This window comes from Falco punctatus (assembly GCF_963210335.1).
Source record: "Falco punctatus genome assembly, chromosome: 4".
Classification (NCBI taxonomy): domain Eukaryota; kingdom Metazoa; phylum Chordata; class Aves; order Falconiformes; family Falconidae; genus Falco; species Falco punctatus.
The window spans coordinates 26,266,234-26,285,254 of record NC_137583.1 but is presented as its reverse complement, the minus strand read 5'-3'; the positions used below and the strand labels follow the sequence as shown (position 1 = coordinate 26,285,254).

At 57.2% G+C, this 19,021-nt stretch overlaps 1 protein-coding gene across 7 annotated transcripts in view; it reads left to right on the top strand.

Annotated features, from left to right (window-relative positions):
• The window catches only part of GRID2IP (Grid2 interacting protein), a 52,023-nt gene that overhangs the window by 26,500 nt on the left and 6,502 nt on the right, over positions 1-19,021 (top strand). For 5 of the 7 annotated variants that reach the window (XR_013927707.1, XM_080384764.1, XM_080384762.1 and 2 more), the window contains 14 exons: positions 2,350-2,504; positions 4,433-4,534; positions 6,999-7,096; positions 7,570-7,687; positions 8,064-8,383; positions 8,614-9,027; positions 10,634-10,721; positions 12,050-12,139; positions 12,900-13,096; positions 13,631-13,786; positions 15,784-15,870; positions 16,378-16,507; positions 17,931-18,049; positions 18,480-18,644. Coding sequence is in view for 6 of the 7 variants with exons in the window: in XM_080384764.1 (XP_080240890.1) it covers positions 2,350-2,504; positions 4,433-4,534; positions 6,999-7,096; positions 7,570-7,687; positions 8,064-8,383; positions 8,614-9,027; positions 10,634-10,721; positions 12,050-12,139; positions 12,900-13,096; positions 13,631-13,786; positions 15,784-15,870; positions 16,378-16,507; positions 17,931-18,049; positions 18,480-18,644 (2,239 nt within the window). In the remaining variant the exon portion in view is untranslated. The remainder of the gene's footprint in view (positions 1-2,349; positions 2,505-4,432; positions 4,535-6,998; positions 7,097-7,569; positions 7,688-8,063; positions 8,384-8,613; positions 9,028-10,633; positions 10,722-12,049; positions 12,140-12,899; positions 13,097-13,630; positions 13,787-15,783; positions 15,871-16,377; positions 16,508-17,930; positions 18,050-18,479; positions 18,645-19,021) is intronic. The other 2 variants (XM_080384763.1, XM_080384766.1) reach the window with 2 other exon arrangements.

The following is a 19,021-nucleotide window of genomic DNA, read 5'->3' as shown; positions in this document are numbered from 1 at the left end:
CCAGGCGCAGCAGCTGTGGGAGCAGATCCAGTCCCAGGGGTCTGCAGCTGGGAAAAGCAGACTCAGCCCTAGTGGGGTATTTACTCTTGCTCAGGGGTACAAGGATGGGAACCCCAGTACCATGAATCAAGTCCCCAGGTTCCCCTCCCAGTGCAGGGTGGCACATGTTGCTTGGTCTTCCAGCAGGGTTTTACTGGGGGCTGCCCACCCCAGAGCTGCTGGCTGCAGGGTGCAGCTCACCCTCTCCTCCAGCCACCTCATTTTGCCTGTCGCTGCCCCAGATGGCTTGACACAGAGGCCACTGCTCTATTTAACAATAATTCATCATGACCTAATTGTATGCCTGTCCCAGATGAGCAGCTGTGGCCTCTTAACTGCTCTGGCAAGGTGGGAAATCCCAGACATTATGTTGCTGACCACCACAGCATGTAGAAACCAGCAGCAAATGCAGGGGACTGGGTCAGGGCACCCCTGTTCTGGCCTTTGGACCTCCAGCCATTTAGCACAGGACAAGCCAGCTGGCCCTGGCCACCAGCGGGGAGGAGCAGAGCAGCCTCCTGCCGCAGTGGCTCCCTGCAATACCTCAGCTGTTCCCAATGGGAAACAGGCTTCTGGCAGCCAAGAGCTGTGTCCAGCTCCAAGACAAGGCAAGTTAGCCCAGTGCTAGGGAGAAACTTAGCAGGTGACTTCTGGCAGGCTCTGGATGTCCTGCTGCTTCACATCCCTGTTGGCTGCTGAGGACCTGCCCGAGACACTTCATTAATAAAGCCCTTGCAGCATCTGAGCCTCTTTACCCTTTGGCTCTCCCTTGTGTGTCTGGCCCCTGCTCCGTGGAAGGCAGCAGTGGTCCATTCCGTTAACATCAAGACAACAGATTTGTTCCTACATATGCAATCTCCTTCCAGCTCTTTATAAGTTCTTACCATTACTTTTACATTAAGGATGCAGTAATTGCAGTGAGCTTTAACCCATCATCTCTGTCTCCGTCTCTCAGTAGGAAAGCAGCCTGACTTTAGCTCTCTGACCCAGGACAGCCCTCCTATCCCAGGCTGCTTTATCCTCCTCACTGAACTGGATGCTCAGCCCTGCTATCCTCTAAAGCCCTTTCACCATCTCTGCACACCACAGAGCCGAAGTGAGCCCGAGCCTTCAGCCCGGGGAGGCTGCCAGCCCAGCTCCCCTCACCAATGCATTTCTGCCTGAGCCTGCTTACCTGCTGCTGGCTAATATGCAGCTCTTTACAGGGTTTCTCTCTGTGCTTTCTGGTGCTCCTCCACCCCTCTTACTCATAGAATCATTTAGGTTGGAAAAGGCTTTTAAGATAGAGTCCAACCATTAACTCAGCGCTGCCAAGACCACCACTAACCATGTCCCTAAGCGCCACATCTACACATCTTTTAAATACCACCAGGGATGGTGACTTCAGCACCCCCCTGGGCAGCCTGTTCCAGGGCTGCACAACCCTTTCAGGGAAGAAATTTTCCCCAATACCCAATCCAGACCTCCCCTGGTGCAACCTGAGGCTGTTCCTTGTGATCTGGGAGAAGAGACCCCACTCCCCCCTTGCTACAGCCCCCACTCAGGCAGCTGTAGGGAGCGATCAGGCCCCCTGAGCCCCCTTTCTCCAGGCTGAACACCCCAGCTCCCCCCGCCGCTCCTCACAGGGCTGGTGCCCCAGCCCCGTGCCTGTCCCTGGGGCGCTCCAGCCCCGCGGTGTCTGTCTGGGAGCGGGGGGCCCAGCACCGAACCCAGGGTCCCCGCTGCGGCCGCACCAGTGCCCAGCACAGGGGGACGGGCACTGCCCTGGGCCTGCTGGCCACACGGTTTGGGACATGAGCCAGGGTGCTGTTGGCCACCTGGGCACACTGCCGGCCCATGCCCAGCCGGCCGTCAGCCAGCCCCCCCAGGCCCTTCCCCCCAGGCAGCTCCCCAGCCGCGCTGCCCCCAGCCTGTCGCACTGCGTGGGGCTGGTGTGACCCGTGTGCAGGACCCGGCAGCGAGCCCTGGTGACCCTCACCCAGCTGCCCTCAGCCCAGCCTGCCCAGAGCCCTCTGCAGAGCCTCCTCCACATACACCCTGGCTGACTCACAGACCAGGTTTTATACCTGGCTGTCAGGTGCTGCCGGTTCCTGGGATTTGCTCTCCCTGTTAGCTCCAGCTGCACAATCCCAGTTCCCAAAGAGATTGGTCCTCTGCTCTGAAATGACCAGTTTGTGCCCCTCAGGCAAGCCCAGCAGCCCAGACCCAGGCGGAGCAGGCTGGGAAGCGCTGGAGCCCAGGGAAGCGGCATGGTGGGGCTGTGCCGTAGGGATGCGCTCACTGCCCAGCCCTCTCTTTCCAATTTTGCAGGAATATTGACACTCTCATTGTGGATGTGTACCCGGTGCTGGACACACCGGCCAAGCAAGTCATTTGGCAGTTTATCTACCAGCTGCTGACGTATGAGGAGCAGGAGCACTGCCAACAAAAGATTGCCAGGTTTCTTGGTTACAAGTCCTTAGCAGGTGAGAGGAAAGCCCCTGTGCTCCGGCACAGACACGCCATGTCCCCCCAGGTCCCTGTCGTGCTGGGAGCAGGCTGGGGTGGCGAGTGAGCAGCCGGCTGGTGGCTCTGCCCTGCCTGGCTCCTGCTCGCACGGAGCTGGCAGCCGCATGGGATGTGGAGCAGCACGGAGGGGTTTCCAGCTCCTGTTTGGTGATGGGGCTGATCTGTAAATGTCAGGTGGGAGTTACCTGTTCTGCAGCATGGAGCCGTGTAGTTTTGGAATGAAACTGCACTGAGTGGAGAGATGGCACCAGAGAGGTTGTCTCTGAGAGCAAAGGCTTTTGGAAGCTGCTCAGGTTGTTAGAGGTTAGGAATTCCTGAAAGGAAATTACTGGTTTAGGGGCAGCATTCAGATCAGAGAAGCAAAATAAGCAATGACGGTGATGTCCCTCGGGATGTCCCCAGCAGTCAGATGTACGCAAGCATCCATGGTTAGAGAGGGGGGAGCGCAGCTCGGTTGGCGGCGCGCCTGCCCGGGAGCACTGCTCTCCCCAGAAGGACTTGGAAGGCAGCTGGTGATTCTCCTCCTCCCTGGTCCCTCTCTCCATCTCCTGGTTCTGTGGCAACACGAAAACCAGCTGTGGTTTGCTGTGGGTGGTGGGCTCTGCAGTCAGACAGCAGAAAAGTGAGGGCAAATTTGGAGTGGAATGTCTTAATCTTTGGATTTGGGCTTCTTAGTTGCTTTCAAATTCTTCTATGCTAAGCTATTTACATTATGCTGGTGTGTTTATTTCAGACTGATCGTAGGTAAAAAGAAGTGTTGCTTGAAGAGAGGCTCTTGGAGGAACACGGTTATTTTAGCACAGCCTTTCCCCTCGCAGGGAGAAATGGCTCCAAGTCCTGGTGCAAATACTCCCGCTGTGCATGGAAATGTGTTGGGTATTTGCTCACCTAATTTGCACTCAGTTCCCGTTGCTTTTGTGTGTGCAGAATCATGGCCCAAACTACCTAACGTGTTGTATATTCCCGTGAACTTAGAACCTAAAATTAGTTTGTAAACTTCAGAAGATCTCAAAGGGAAGCCGAGTTATTTGCAGTTTGCAGCTGCATTTCAGGAATCCAAAGCAGGTATCCCCAGCCACTGGAGAGGAGGAAAGCATGGGAGTAAATCTCCCAGGACCAGGCTGTTTCGGAGGGTTGTCCCTGGTTCGCAGGCTGGTCCCTGACTCCTTTCAGCTTCGCAGGTGACAGGGGCAACTCTGACCATGTGAAGTGCTGGTTGTTCTGGTGCATCATATGTATGTCCTTTGGCCAGAGATGTCTGAATTTGGATTAGTCCTTCGCCTGGGCTTCCTCCAAACTCGGTGGCGATCTCTGATGTTTGCGTGTATCAGGCTGTCTGAGCATTGGTCTGTGGATACCACGGAGACTGATGCTCCAGTATCTTCATCCTGCTGTAAGTCTGAGCCTCTCTGAGCCATCGCACAAAACTGCACACAGACCAGTCATTCTTCCAGGCAGCGTTTCAGTGTGGGCCCCCACTCCCATCTTGTCCCTTGAGGGCAGGACAGTTAGCTGGCTCCCTCTCCACCAGCTCAGGGCTGGAGTTCCATGTGCACCATAAGCTGGTGGATGCCAGTCCTGCTGGAAAAAGCAAATGCATGTCCCATCTCTGGGCATCCACCCCCCTGCCCTGCGCTGGCAGGAGCATCTGTAACCTGCTCTGCTTCCCGGGGACAGGAGGGATGGTGTGAGCGGCTAGCTGGGGGACAGGCAGCTGCAGTGCCAGCCAAGCTGGGCACGGCGTCACGGTCAAGTGCAGGGCTCAGGGAGCAGCCATGAGGCCGGTGGGTCTGGGGGAGCCCCGTGTCATGGCGAGGAGGAATAGGGGAGCTGTGGGGTCTGGCACACAGCAGCCATGCCTTATGAAGGGTGTTTTCTGCTGCAGCTGAGCCAGAAGCAGAGGACCGCTACCGCAGCTCCATCCGAGGGGCCTCCTTGTGCCGGGGAAGCCTTCGAACCCCCCGCCCCGAGGAAGGGGGGGCAGCAGGTGGGTGACTGGGGGCTGTGTGGGGGTCCCCTCTGCAGTGGGAGGGGAGCTGGGTCCTGGTGGTTGTGCCTGTAGTGTACTTCTGCTCTGCCCCAAGCCAAAATCCAGAGCTATTCCTAAGCGTGCACAGTGGGAAAAGATGGAGGTCAGCACAGAGGCTTTGATTGGAAATCCCATGTTTTCAGAAACAGCTGAAATAGCAGTTCTGCAAGAGGCCGCTCGGGCTGAGGCTGAACGTTGTTTCCAGTCCCTTCCATTGCTCAGATGTGAACTGATCCTGCTGGTCTGAGCCCTCCCTTCTGGGGTGCACAGTTTCTGGGGTGAACTTTCTTGGACATCATCAAATTCACAGGGAAGACAGCATTTGTGAAATCCATGTGAGGAAGATCATGGTTAAGTGCCATCGTGAGACTCTTGATGAACTTCATTCATGGCACAAACCCTCACTCCCTTCAGAGAGAAGCCCCATATCTCCCCGTTCCTTTGAAAATCCCATCCTCCTGGTATTGCTGCAGGGCCTTGCACAGCCCCCAGGTCTCTGACCCTCTCGCCCACATGCACCCCAGGTGGCTGGTTGTGTTTTCAGTCCTTCGGGTCTTTGCCTTCCTCTCCCAGATGGGGGGACAAGGCATCCTGCCTGTTCCCCATCACTCTTAGCTGATTGTGAAGGGCACTCGACCTCTGCTTACAGCTTCTGACCGCGACCTCCCCACCATGAGCTCCCCACTGCATCCAGCCAGGCTCCACCAGCCGCCGGCTGCACGCCTTCCTCCCAGCGCCTCACCAGGAGCACAGTGCTCCTCAGCTATCTGGGAGGGCTGCTGCCGGAGCAGCCAACTCCAAGACATTTCCCCAGGGAACATCCTCTTAACCTGCCTCTGAGGAGCGTTTCTGGTTGTGATTACAGCACAGAGAGTGGCTGACAGCTGTGTGTGCTGAGGGAGGCTGCTCGCCCGGCAGATGCTTGCCAGCTGTGGGAAGCAGCCTTGTCCTCAGCTGCCCTGGGGAAAGAGCAGCCAGCGACCTGTCGTGCTGCCCTTACCCCTGCGCAGGCTCTGCGGTGCATCCTGCCATGGGTGCTCCTACTGCACCTCCCTGCACAAACTATTTATTTATGAAAAGCAGATGACATTCCTCAGTCCCGGAGAGGGAAGTGATGTGGGGTGGGGGGCTTCACCTCCTGTTCCCGATGAAAGCCCCACTCCAGAGCCCTTTCTCATAACAGCCAGCTGTGTCTGTCCTGGGCTGCTCTTGGTCCCTGTAAAATGCTGGGCGCTGAGCACACGGCTCTGGGTTGGTGCTGGGGTGAGCAGAGCTGCTCTGCTGGGCTCTCCAAAGCTCTGCCTGCCCGCCCCAGTACTCATCCCAGCCCTGACTAGGTGGAAATATTGTGAGTCCATTTGACCTGCTGTCCAGCAGTTTGGGAAAGGCAGGGATTGCAGACCGCTTCCCCCCGGCAGCCCTTCGCACGCCCTTGGAGATGAATCAGGGCTCTGGACATGCCTCTGAGAGCTTATGCTGCTGCAGCCGTTAACCTCTGAACAGAAGTCTCCATGGATGTAACTGGAAAAATGGAGTTTCCTTTGGAGCTGGTCTAATCAACGTTGCTGCAAGTGAGCTCCCTTGTGCCTTCGCAGGGGTCCAGACCTCTCTCCCTCCCTCCTCATGTCCCCTGCAGAGCCCTGTCTCAGGGGATGCTGCTGGGGCGGCTGGCACTGCCCAGATATCTGCGACCAAAAGGACCAGATTTTGGAAACTGTGACCTTGACTGCCATGTGCAGTGACCCTGACTGTCCCGGTGCCCAGCACCTACCAGGGAGGCTGAAGGAAAAGAAACCAAGAAAAAAGAAACACCCATGGCACTGCAGCGTCTCGGTATCTGGAGGCTTCTCGACGTAGTGCAGACTCCAGCGTGTGCCCTGGGTCATGTCCCTTCCCCTGAACTGCTGTGATGGAATCTTGCTCGGCACTGTCCCGCTGCGTGCAGCAAGTGAGGAGCACTCTAACCACGCGCTGCCCTGGCGCTGAGGATTTGCAGGCAGCTTCCAGATCTACCAGTTGGGTAGACTGCGAGACAAATAATATCTTCATTTTGTAGAGAAACTGAACACGGTGGGGTAAAGGGCAAGGCACAGGAGGAGTTTTCTCGGCTGTGCTTGTTTTCCAGCATGCATCATGCTTTGGTGCCGGGTGACTCCTGCTGCCGCCTGGGGAAGCCCGCAGCGGGACGTTCCCTGTTGCACAGGCAGCCCATGCGTGGGGCCATCGCCTGCCCTGCTTTGGTCCCTCGGGACCCCCAGCCCCAGGTGCTCCCGGTGCTTCGCTGCATGCCCAGGCAGGGAGGGCGGCTCTGGGTCCCAGCAGGACACAGGGGGGACCTTGATGGGTCAGGACCGTCGGGAGCCCTGGGGCCACAGGCGGAAGGGGGGGCTCCTGACTGGTTTGTCTCTTCCTTCCCTGCCAGGCCAGAGTGACACCGTGGAGGTCCCGGTTCGCCTGATCCCTGGAGAGCGACAGGCTGGCGATGGCACATCCCTCCCGGAGACACCCAACCCCAAAATGGTGCGGCCTCTTGGGAATGGGGGGATGTGCTGGGAAGCGCTTTGCCAATGTGTGCGGGACCGCGTTTGCAGGGAGCGATGAGAGTTAGACTGCTTTCATGTTAACGTGGGAAAGCAGGAAAAAAAGGAATGGGGGAAGGATGTGTCAGCATGGAAATACCTGCTGGTGGCTGACAACGTCCCTACCTCAGAGCTGGTCTCGGAGATCACTTCCCTGAGCAGTTAGTCAGCTTTGATAAGTCTGTTGTCTGTCAGCATCTTCCTGCAGCCTTGCGAGTGGGAGGCTCTTGGGGAGCTTCAGCAAAGGCAGAATGGGCTTGGGTTGGGGTGAAGCACTCCTTCAGGGGGGAAGAGACTGGGGCCTGGGGGGTCTGCGGTGGCTGTCCTGGCTCCAGGACATCGCAGGTCTCTGGGGGCTCCCCAAGCCCACTCTCGATTCAGGCTTCGACAGCAGCTCTTTGCCCTTTTTTTCAGATGTCAGCTGTCTACGCAGAATTAGAAAACCGCCTGATCGGCAGCTTTGCTGGCAAGATGGGCAACGCTGCCCTGCACAGAGCATCACCTCCTGCCCCAGAGCTGGCACACGCTGCAGGTAACGTCCGGCTGCCCCCCACGTGTGAGAGGGGGTCTTGGTGGGGGTTTTGGTGGGGGCCAGGCAGGTGGAGGAGAAGACATTTTTCTCTTGACGTCATTTTATAACAAAGCAGTGATGGTGCCACATGTGGGCCCAGCGATGGCTCCTGCAAAACTGCATCTGCAGGAGGGCAATAGAGTGCATGGAGGGGCAAGTCCCGCAGGACCCCAGCGCACTGCTGTGCAGCACAGGGCACTGCCGGGGGGATCCCTCCTCCCGCAGGCTGCACAGTTATGTCACATTCAGTGCGGTGCTGAGGCTCATCGCAGCCCAGGGGTGGGGGGCTGTGGGGAGTGCTGTGGCAGGACCCCCTCGGCAGCATTGTGTCCCGCAGGTGCTCGCAAGTCGGGGATCTCGTGGCCGAGCGACGCTCTGGCCTCCCAGCAGTGCTACTACCGCCTGCACAGCAGCGTGGCCTCCCCGAGCAGCACCGAGTCCAACCCCTATGTCAGCCTTGACAGCAGCCCAGCCCCGTCCCCCAAGCACCGGGACTACTCGCTCAGCCCTCTGTCGCGACGGAAGAAGCTCTTCACCTTCTCCAGGCCCCCGCGCAGCCGCGACACTGACCGATTCCTGGATGCCCTCAGTGAGCAGCTGGGACACCGAGTCACCATCGTGGATGATTTCCTCACCCCTGAGAATGACTACGAGGAGGTGAGTGTGGCGCAGGGTGGCAGGGTGCACGGTCTGCCCTGGCCGTGGAGCCATCCCTCGTGCAGCCTGCCCCGTGCCGGGATGGGTGCGGGGACTCTGGGGACACATCCTGGGGCTCTGCGGGTGGTGGAGGGGGCGAAGGCTGCACAGCCTGGGGGCAGGACACCCCCGAGGGCTGGGGGATGGAGGATGAGGTGCCACCTTCAGCCTCTCCTCTCACCCTCACCCAGATGAGTTTCCACGATGACCAGGGCAGCTACGTCACCAACGACGTCAGCAGCAGCGAGTACATCAGCAGCAGTGATGAGGGCAGCTCCCTGACCTACTCCACGCTCTCGGACCACATCCCCCCTCCGCCGCTCAGCCCCCCTCCTCCACCCCCCCCCCTGCAGTTCCACGACCCCAAGACCATCTCCACCAAGGCAGAGGCCATGAAGGCCAGCACGTCACCTGCCCCCAAATCCCTTGTCAGCCACCTGCACCCCATCCCGCCGCCACCACCCCCACCACCGCCCCCCCCAGTGCCCTGCGCACCCCCCCTGCACCGGGGGCTGCTGCACCGCAGGAGTGAGTCCAACCACATGAGCGTCAAGAGGCTGCGGTGGGAGCAGGTGGAGAACTCGGAAGGGACCATCTGGGGGCAGGTACGGCCCAGGGGCGGGGGGCGAGGGGCCGAGCTGCGTGCTGGGGAACGGTTGCTAGTACCGAGGCTGAGGACATTGGTGGGAGCATCCGTGGGCACTGCCCTCCTCCCTGCCCAGAGCAATGGGGAGTGTCCCCTCCCCACAGCATGATGTCCCAACCTCTCCTTGGGCCACGCATTCAATACCTTGGTCAAGGGAATGAACTCTGAAGATAAGATACCACGTTACAGAAAGTCTCATATTTCCTTTCATCCTTTTAATTACTTGGACTTAAACTGCCGGCATGAGCAGAAGCTCTGGAAAGCACCTGAAATGCTGGTTTTTGACTCCAGCATCCTAGGGATGAAAATATCCACACCCCTAGGACCTGCTTCCCTGCTCTCTGGGCGCTGGGCAGTGAGGAGCTGCCTTCAGGTGTGTTCTGCAGGTGTGGGAGGTTTTATCCATGGGATACCATGAGGATGGTTGAAAGCAGAGCGATGGGGAGAGCACTGAGGTGGGGGGCACCAGAAGGGGAAAGCAGAGGCGAGGAGTGAGACCAGATGTGATAATCCTTTGGCGTCATGGGCCTGAAGTGATGTAGAACTCTGGAGGTGGATGAGTCCCTGCGGGGAGAAGCTGGCCTCCCTGGAATTTAATTTCCAGCCTCTGTGTCTCATGATGGTGGATGCTGTCAGACGTGCCGTATTCTTCATGCTCTGAGCAGCTAGAGTGGAGCTGTGGGATCATCTGCCAGTCCCACAGGAACCCACCTTGTAGCACGCACTTGAAACCCTGCAGGTCCCCCTCCCCAGCACTCCGGAGAACAAGGTGCTTCTTCCCAGTGATTTCTTTTTGTATGCCAAAAATTCCCGAATTTTCTGGAATTCCCACTTTGTCCTTCAGTGAAGCAGTCGTGCCCAAGTAGCACGTGAAGAGCAGTAGTGCTCCGTAGGGTTCCAGCCGTGTTAGAAGCTAAATGAGCCTGCGGGGCAGTGCCACCGCTGCAGGGTGCGAGGAAGGGCTGATGGGGCTTCACCTCCGCGTTTCTTCCTTCCTTCTGAAATGAGAACGGGTCCTACAAGGTGGGCTCAGTGACTTGTGTAGGAGCTGCTCCACAGAGGTGAATGATTCACCAGGCTCTGGTTTCTGCACAGGGTTTATGATGGCTGAGTCTCCAGTTACAGGGCAGTGCCATCAGCCTGTCCTGGTTTCTTCTGGGGACAGAGCGTGGGGCAGAGTGGAGGTGGCTTGGCACAGGCGGGCAGTGTCGGGCTGTCCCTTATGCCAGTATGCTTCTCCCAGATCACAAGTGACAGGACAAGAAGGAATGGCCTCAAGCGGTGCCAGGGGAGGTTGAGATGGGATATTAGGAAAAATTTCTTCCCCGAAAGGGTTGTGCAGCCCTGGAACAGGCTGCCCAGGGAGGTGGTGGAGTCACTGTCCCTGGAAACATTTGAAAAACAAGTAGATGTGGCGCTTAGGGATATGGTTAGTGGTGGCCTTGGCAGTGCAGGGTCAACCACTGGACTTGATCTTAAAGGTCGTTTCCAACCTGATCTTAAAGGTCTTTTCCAACCTAAGCAATTCTATGATTCAATGATTCTGACTCTTCCTCCTCCTGCAGCTCGGAGAAGACTCAGATTATGACAAGCTGAGTGATATGGTCAAATACCTTGACCTGGAGCTCCACTTTGGGACGCAGAAGCCTACAAGTAAGTGCCTGAGCCCCAGAATAGGTCCTGGTACTGGCCAGAGACTGGGGCGCTGGGAGGAACTGGGGCTCAGTGGGCAGCAAGGCAATGCCTGGTCCTAGCATCACCTGTGGCACAGAATTTGTTCATGCTCAGGATTTTGTGGCTGGTGGCACAGCAGATCATTAAGATGGAGATTGTTTCACCATCTCCCTTAATTTTCTTCGCTGCCATTGTTTTCTGTCCACATTTCAGTCCATCGGGGCAGTGAAACTCAGCTGGAAGGTTTCGCTCCCCATCGCATCCAGTGCTGCTTCCCGGCTCTCATAGCACTGCCTGGCCATGCCATGCCTCGGGAGCACCGCTGTGCCAGCACTGCTCTCCAGTGCCACCAGGGACCTGGTTTGCAATCACAGCAGAAGCTCAAACCTGCAGCACACGTGCTGACGATCTGTGCGCAGCCTCTGCTTGTTACGGTCCGTGCGGTACAGTCAGCTGGGCCGCTGGCATGCACGGACACCACACGGTGCAGCGGGGCACTAACAGCTGCAAATTAGGAAGCAAATTGCAGCTCTGTTGCTTTGAGAACTCAGCCCTGAAAAAGCCGTGAAAACATTTCTCTGTCCATAGAGAGCATGACAAGCAACATTTTTATTTTTACACATGTGACAGTTCCCCCCAAGACCTATGTATGGGGTTCGTAGCCACCTGCCCATGCAGCCTGCCCTGTCACTCCTGAACTGGGGTCTCCTGCAGACCCACCAACATGGATTGCCCACCCACCGGGGTTTCTGGGTGCTGCAAACCCAAAGAGCCGGTCCAGGCTTGGGGTGGCCGAGCGGCGGTGGCCAGGGTGGCTGCCCCACGCAGCGGGAGGCACTGGAGGCACAGGGTCAGCTCCTGCCCCCCACAGCCTGCCTGACGGTGGTGTGGGGCAGCGCAGCTGCCTCATGTACACTGGGAAAAGCAAAACGCCAGTGGGATGGCTGAGCTTTCCTGCAAGGGACATGGTGCACGATGGCAGCATGGGCAGAGCTAAGCTGGAGCAGGCAGATACAGATGGAAGTGGGATAAAATGGGATTCCTGTCAGGGGCTATCTTTTTGGGGATGTTTCTGGGCAGTCTGGGATTTTCTGTGTGTTTCACCTCTTGTTTTACCTTTTTCAGCTCCAACTGAGTCCTCCATTGAGGAGATCTTTGAATCACAGAATTCAAGGATTCCCGGAGCCATTGCTGTGTGCAAAGCATCAGTTCTCCTCTCTTTCATTCATGGTTTCACTGTTTTCAGGACAGTTTTTTTCCTGCTGGAGCCGGCTGAACTTGTCCTTACCCATGATTAAATCTTTCAGTTTCTCTTCCAGAGCCAACTCTCATGCCTGAAAACTTTAAAAAGAAAGACGTGGTTGAAATTTTGTCCCACAAAAAGGCCTACAACACATGTAAGTAAACATCACAGTGAACGTACCCCCAAAAACGGGCCCCGAGATGGGACCGGGGATGTAGAGAACTGGAAAGGTAACAGCAAGGAGGCTACATGAGCACAATCCCCTGGGCGCAGCCCAGCACAGCTCTGCTGCTCTCGGCTGTTCCTGCAGCCCAGAGCCCCTCCAGGCTGGGCTCAGCCCCGGGCAGGGGGCACACAAGGCTTCACCAGAAGTGATGGAGATGGGATGTGGCTCATCAGCCTGGGGAGGGAGAGGGGCAGAGCTTGCATGGCCGCGGGGCAGCGAGGGTGTGTGGGGGGCTGCCTGCCAAGGTGAGGTCAGTGCTGCTTCCCCAGGGCTTGTTTCTGGTAGGAAGGAGGGTGGGAGGGCTCGTTGGGACCCTGCAGGACCCTGGTCTCCTGTCCACGGGGATGTGGGAGAGGAGGAGGCGCTGGGGGTGGTTTCCAGTGCAGCCCAGCCTGATGCGTTCGTGATGTACATGCTCATGATGCAACACCCTGGCGGGGGGTGCAGGACCAGAGTGACTCCTTGGGGTCCTCATGCAGCCTCTGCAGGGCCTTGGGGGGCAGAAAGCCCTTCCTCTCCCCCCCAGGGCTAACCCTGTGCCATCATGGGCACATGGAGAAGCCCACACCACTCTTACACCGTGGAGAGATTGAGCTTTGCCTGCTGGGCAGTCTGTCCCTGGCACAGCCAGCCCTGCTGGGGTCTGGTCCTCCTGCCCACCCAAGTGATGTGCCTCCCTTCCCCACAGCCATCCTGATAGCCCACCTCAAGCTCTCGCACATCGAGCTGCGCCAGATTCTCATGACGATGGAGTCAGACCGTCTGGAGCCTTCCCACATCAAGCAGCTCTTGCTGTACGCCCCGGATGGGGAGGAAGTCCAGCGCTTCCAGAGCTACAAGGAGAACCCCGGCAAACTGAGCGAGCCCGACCAGTTTGTGCTGCAGGTACCTGTGGGCAGGGGTGCGCTCCCGCAGAGAGGGGGTCTGCGATGGCCCTGGGATGTCCCACTGTGAGCTGGAGGGGAGGAGGACACGGAGCAGAGAGGAAGCAGTCGGCAGGATGCTGGTCTGCTCATGCATGCAGTGGGCTGGGAGGAGCTGGGCGCACTGGTCGCAGGGACCGCCAGGGAGTGATGCTCGGGCTGATGCCTGAGGTGTCTGGCAGCTCCCACGGCGGCTGGTTTACAGCTGAAGCATACCACTGATGTTTAGCCCGCAGTCAGGGTGACTGCCCAGCTCTGACTTACTTTCTGTTGACAAAGTCACTCGTGGGTATTGGCACGGAGCACCCCCGTCCTGTGGCAGCAAACTGGCCGTGCTCTGCGAGCTACAGCAGCCGTCCCAGCTGCTCCATGGTGTCACCTGCACCAGCCAAGTGTACACCGCTTTCATCTAGAGAGATTTCCCAGGAAAAACATCGTATAGGAGGGGTTATGGCTAATGGCAATAGTAGCAGTTTTCTCCTTCTTTTGTTCTCAGATGTTGTCAGTACCAGAGTACAAGATCCGTCTGCGCAGCCTACATTTTAAGACCACTCTGCAGGAGAAGACAGAGGAGATCAAAGCTAGCTACGAGTGCATCTGCAAGGCCTCCCTAGAGCTGAAAAGCAGCAAGAAGCTGGCTAAGATCTTGGAGGTCAGAACAGTCCTTCCTTCTGGTAACAGCCACCGGGGGCCCCCAGCGTCCACAGAAGAGCCCGCAGGCAGCCGGCAGGCAGCTTGCAGGCAGCCAGAGCACAGCTCCAGCCCCGCGGCTGTGCCCTGGGCCCCTCCAGGTCCACCAGCCTCCATCCTCTGGCAGCTCCCACTTGTATTGGCTGCTGGGGATGCTGGCCTCAGGAGGATGCAGGAGGGTGGATGGCAGGTGACCACTCACCCACCCGCAGCACATGGCAGGGCTGCAGAAGCCAGAACCATGCCAGGCAGTAGCACAGCAAGAGCCCACTGAGGTTGTCCTGTGGCTGCAGTGGGGCTGAAGGATGTGAGGTTTGTCCAAGCAGTCACTCTGTGTGTGTCCACGCTGCAGGCCATGGGCTTGTGCCAGCCCTGCTGCAGTGCAGGCAGGGGTCTGCACACTGCTTGTCCCTCTGAGGAGGTGCTTTTGGGGTCCTGGGGACAGGCTGTGCCTAGCAGAGAGGCACTGCACTTGCAGGAGAGAAGGAATTCTGCTGCAGCTGCTCCTTGACCCTACAAGATGAAGCTGCTGCAAATTAATGTTAATTAATTCGGGTTTGTGTTTAGAAAAAGCAGGTGAGATAAATGAGGTTGCAATGTGACAAAAGGCATTTCCAGATGAGAGATGAGCCTCCTTAGTGGCTCCAAGCCAGTAACCCCCCAACACCTCATTAAGTTCTTGGGGGGCCGTGGCTGGTTGCACATTAGCAGGTGGTGAACAGAAATTTAGAGAGTCCCAGTCTCAAATCCAGATGGTCCTGAGGCCCCCACTCCTTGCCAGGCACCCAGGAGGGATGTCAGGACTTGGGTGAGCCCAGGCTGGGGTCCTGCTGTGCCTCCAAGGCTGCAAAGCCACAGCACAAGGAGTCAGGGCATTCTGGAGGGGAAAGCTGGCCCTGCTGGCTCACTACTTTCCCTTTAAGTTATCCCCTTAAAGATCTGCAGATAATAGCTACAAAAGGCTTTGGGAAGAGGAGAGCTTAGGTGCTTGCCCGTCAGCAGAAGAATCCTTGTCCTGCAGGCAGGAGATCCCCCTCCAGACTTAGCCCTGGTCCTGCAAAGAAAAACAACCAAGAAATAAAAAGACAAAACCAAATTGTGCACACCTAAAGCCTGAGCCTGTAACACAAGAGAAAATCCACTCTTAAACATTAACAAAGCTTGGACACCTGCATCGTCGGTCTGGAAGTGCCGAGGGAACCAAGCCGGTGGGAGCCGTGCTCCTGGCCAGCCCCTGGCCGTGGGCTCCGTGCGGCTCTCCGGGCAGTGTTGGACCTTCTGGACAGCTGCAGGAGAGGGAAGGGGACTCCTGGGCACCAGCCACGCAAACCGCATGGGAAAGCATCCAAAGGAGATCTCTTCTAAGGGCTTGGGAAGTTTGGGTCTGCAGATGGCAAAGGAGGTGTGTTTTCTAGCCCCTGCTGGAGATGCAGGAAAGGTGGTGGATGAGGACCAGTTCCTGTAGCTGAAACGGGCTTTGCTGGTGAGGGTCGGTGGAGGCTTCATACAGGAGCAGCATGGAGAAGAAAACAGCCTGTGCCTCTGGATACATGGCCCTGGCCCTTGGCTGTGCCCTTCTGATGGGTTTATTAGCTGCCCTCCTCCTCCCAGTGTGCTGTGGCTGCCCTGTGTGGGTGACAGGGTGAACTGTGCACAGAACCAGCAGAAATTCTGCCTTTAACATGTATTCACCTGCCTAATCTAGCCCACTGAATGAACGGGTAAAGTTTTAGTAACGATGTTCTGTGAGGACATGTATGGAGCCCCTTAGCAGAAGCAACACAGAAAAGGGTGCTTTCCCACCGTCCTGTAGGCAGAGGGGGGCTTTTTACCTCTGCTCCTACCACATCGTTGGTGGGTCGCTGTGACCCAAACGCGGGGACAAAGAGAGATGAGAGATGGGCTGACAGAAGTGCTGGAGGTCACCGGCCAGTCATTCACTGGGGTTTCTCTTTGCAGTTTGTGCTGGCGATGGGAAACTATCTGAACAATGGGCAGCCCAAGACCAGCAAAACAACAGGCTTTAAAATCAACTTCCTGACCGAGGTAAGGTGAAGCATCCTTGTTGCTGTGCAGGAGGCGCCAGTGCTGGGAGCTCCCAGTGCCCTGTCCTTGCACAAGGCTCCTGGGTGCAGTGGCTCGCCGAGAGGGCTGGATTGATGCACAGGGGTGGCTTCAGAGAGGCCTTAACGGTGGGCTGGTGCTTCACCGTGCTGGGGCCCAAGACCTGTGCTCAGGTGCACGGCTGGCCAGAGCCCACGGCATTCTGGCTGTGGGTGAGAGAAACCAAGTTCTTTATCCCCCGTGGGTTGCTGTGGGACTCCTTAGCATCTCGACACCACTAATCTGGGTGTAACGTGCTTGTAAACGTTAAATGTCCTATTTAAACATTAATCCACATAGCGTGGCTGGCAGTCGCCATGCACGTGAACACCAGGTGAGCGGAGCCGCGCAGAGGAGCCCCTGTGCATTTGGTGACCGACACACCAACTGCTTGGCAAAACCCACTCTCCTCTGCATAGGAATCTCCTTACTTGTTTTGCTTTGCCACAGCTGAACACAACCAAGACTGTTGATGGGAAATCCACCTTCCTGCACATTCTTGCCAAATCACTCAGCCAACATTTCCCAGAGCTCCTGGGCTTTGCCAAGGATCTTCCTACAGTGCCGCTCGCTGCCAAAGGTAAAGGAGCAAAAGCATCTGCAAGTTCTGTGTCTCCTTGCACTGTCTCTTGGTTTTGTATGGGTCTGGAATCGGTCATGAGCTGCACAGCGCTTGCGTGAGCAGGATGGCAGCCAAAACAAGTGAGGAATGGTCCTGAGTGGGAGGACGGGGTTAGGAAGGGACGAGCTTAGTGATGGGGGAGGTCCCATCCATCGCATGCTGCTGCACATGGGAGTGCCTAGACAAGGCTCTCTCCCCTGACCTGAACCTTCCTTCTGACTTGAAAAAGTCGTTCCCAAGTTCAGAGGTATCTTGTAAGTGCGAGTGTGGCACAGAAGAGGGAAGTGCCAGGAGCTGGTGTGCTCCCCCCAGCCCCTGCCTCCTTCCACCCCCGGTGTGCAGCTTCCCTGGCATGCCTTGCCAGCATTATTGCTGCTCTCAGTCGCGTGTGGCACACAATGTACAGCACCCTTCATCTTATGAGTTCACAGTCCAGTCGCAGGTATGTCACACTGCCTGGGGATCGTACAGCTTCGCTGGCTGTGATAAAGAAAGGTCACGTAGATGCTGGGGTTATCACCCATCCGCTTGTGTTGGTGGTGTCACAGCAGGCTGGCTGCCTGCAGGCAGGCTGTGTTTGCCTTGCACACCGTCCCGTTGTTTGTGAGTAATTCCCTTGGGAATTAGTGCTACAGTGGGTAAATAAACAAGAAAATTCAGGCCTGGAGATGTAAACTTCTACTTGAAGGTCTGTACCTGTAGCTTTCCTAGCTGGATTTTGTATCTGGCGTGTTAAACAACACTTTTGTCATTGAAGGCTGCCCGGACTCTGGCCACTTTATCCCCAGTTGCAGACCATGTGCCATCCAGGGCTGTCCAGCATCGCTCTCGTACAGGCCACGGGGTGACATGGCCACAGCAGGTGACCCAAGCCCTCCTGCCATGCTGCCATTCACCTTCTCCCTTGCCTGCAGAAGAGCTAAGGCTCAGCCGCCCGAGGCAGCAGGGAGCCTGAACTTCTCATCACTCCTGACTGCTGGTGCTGTGATGAGATACCACGGAGGGCAGCCGGGCTATCACCCCTTGTCCTACCGTCCTGTACACTCCCTCTGTCCCCCTCCTGAGTCAAGTACCTGTGTATCCGTCACTGCCCTCGTGCCGCTGAGTCCTGTGCGGTCCTTGCATTGACATGTTCCAGTCTCCTTTGGAGGTTCTTGGCACCTCTTGGCCAGAGCATCAGCAATGGCTGCTGGCACCCTGCTGGAGCCCAGCAGAAGGTCCGATTGCCCACCATGCCCTGGGCAATGCGGACAGGTTGTGCAGAGCCATGTAGACAGACAGCCTGACCCACGCTGGCCGATGGCCCACGCTCGTTGCCCTTGCTTTGCCGCAGGAAGCCAGCCAGACCTGTCTCCTAACACTGTTGACTCTTCTCACATAGTGAATCAGAGAACGCTGACGGCTGACCTAAAGGACCTGCACACCACTGTCAGCGACATACAGATGGCCTGTCACAGCATGCCAGCTACCGCAGAGGATAGATTTGCAATTGTGATGACTGTATCCTTCTGTAAAAGGACCATTTTGTTGTCTTTGTGCCTCCTTGGTAAGCACCGCGGCTGTGTGTGGCTGGTAAGGAAGCACCATCCCAGCACTTGGTGAGAGCGTGGTGGAAACCCGCACCCTCCGCTCCCTCCTGGCTGGTGTGGGAAACACCTTTCGTGGTGCCCATGGGCTCACACACCTCTGCATGGCAGAAGCCTGGTGCCACCAGGCCAGGAGGCTGGCCGGGGTGTCCTCCCTGCCAGGTGGGAGCGGTTGGTGACAGCTGGGCGTGCCAGCACGTTCCTTCACACGTGGGCTCTGCCTGCATTTGCAGCAGGTCCTTGCTTAGGCCTGAGGCAGAACCTGGCCATTTGGTGAGCAGAAGTGATTCCGATCCAGACCAGAGCCGCGGTACGGCTGTTGTTCCTTAAGCCGTTTCCCACAGTCCTTCCTGGAGAGCGCCCAGCCTGCCATGCGATCCCTGGATGATCTTCAGCACAAGGCCATGGAAGAATTCGGTAAAGTGTTGTCCTTCTTTGGGGAAGACTCGAAAATGACAACTTCCGAAGCTTTCTTCGGCATTTTTGCGGAATTCATGAGTAAGTTTGAGGTGAGTTGCACTTTTCAAAGCCAGCCAGCAAAGGGGTCTGCTGTGAGGTGTCGGTGCAGCGTTCTGCTTGCACATGAGCTGTGGGAACAAGGAGCTTTCTGTGAGTGCGGGTACCTGAGCCGCTGCAAAGTGCGGGTTTTCTCCCGTACAAGTTGGCGTGCTGGCGCAGGAGGCTGAGCTAAGGGTTGGTGGCCCAAGACCAGCCCCATGCAGAGCACAGCAGAAGTTGTCACAGTCCAACGTTCTGGGGTAACGAAGGCAGGGACAGAGCCCCACAGGGACAGAGCAGATGCACGGACAGACTTGCGCAGTGCGAAGCCAGGGGAGAATTAAGCCCGTAGTGGCCACTACCACCGAAACATCCTCCCTGTCCACAC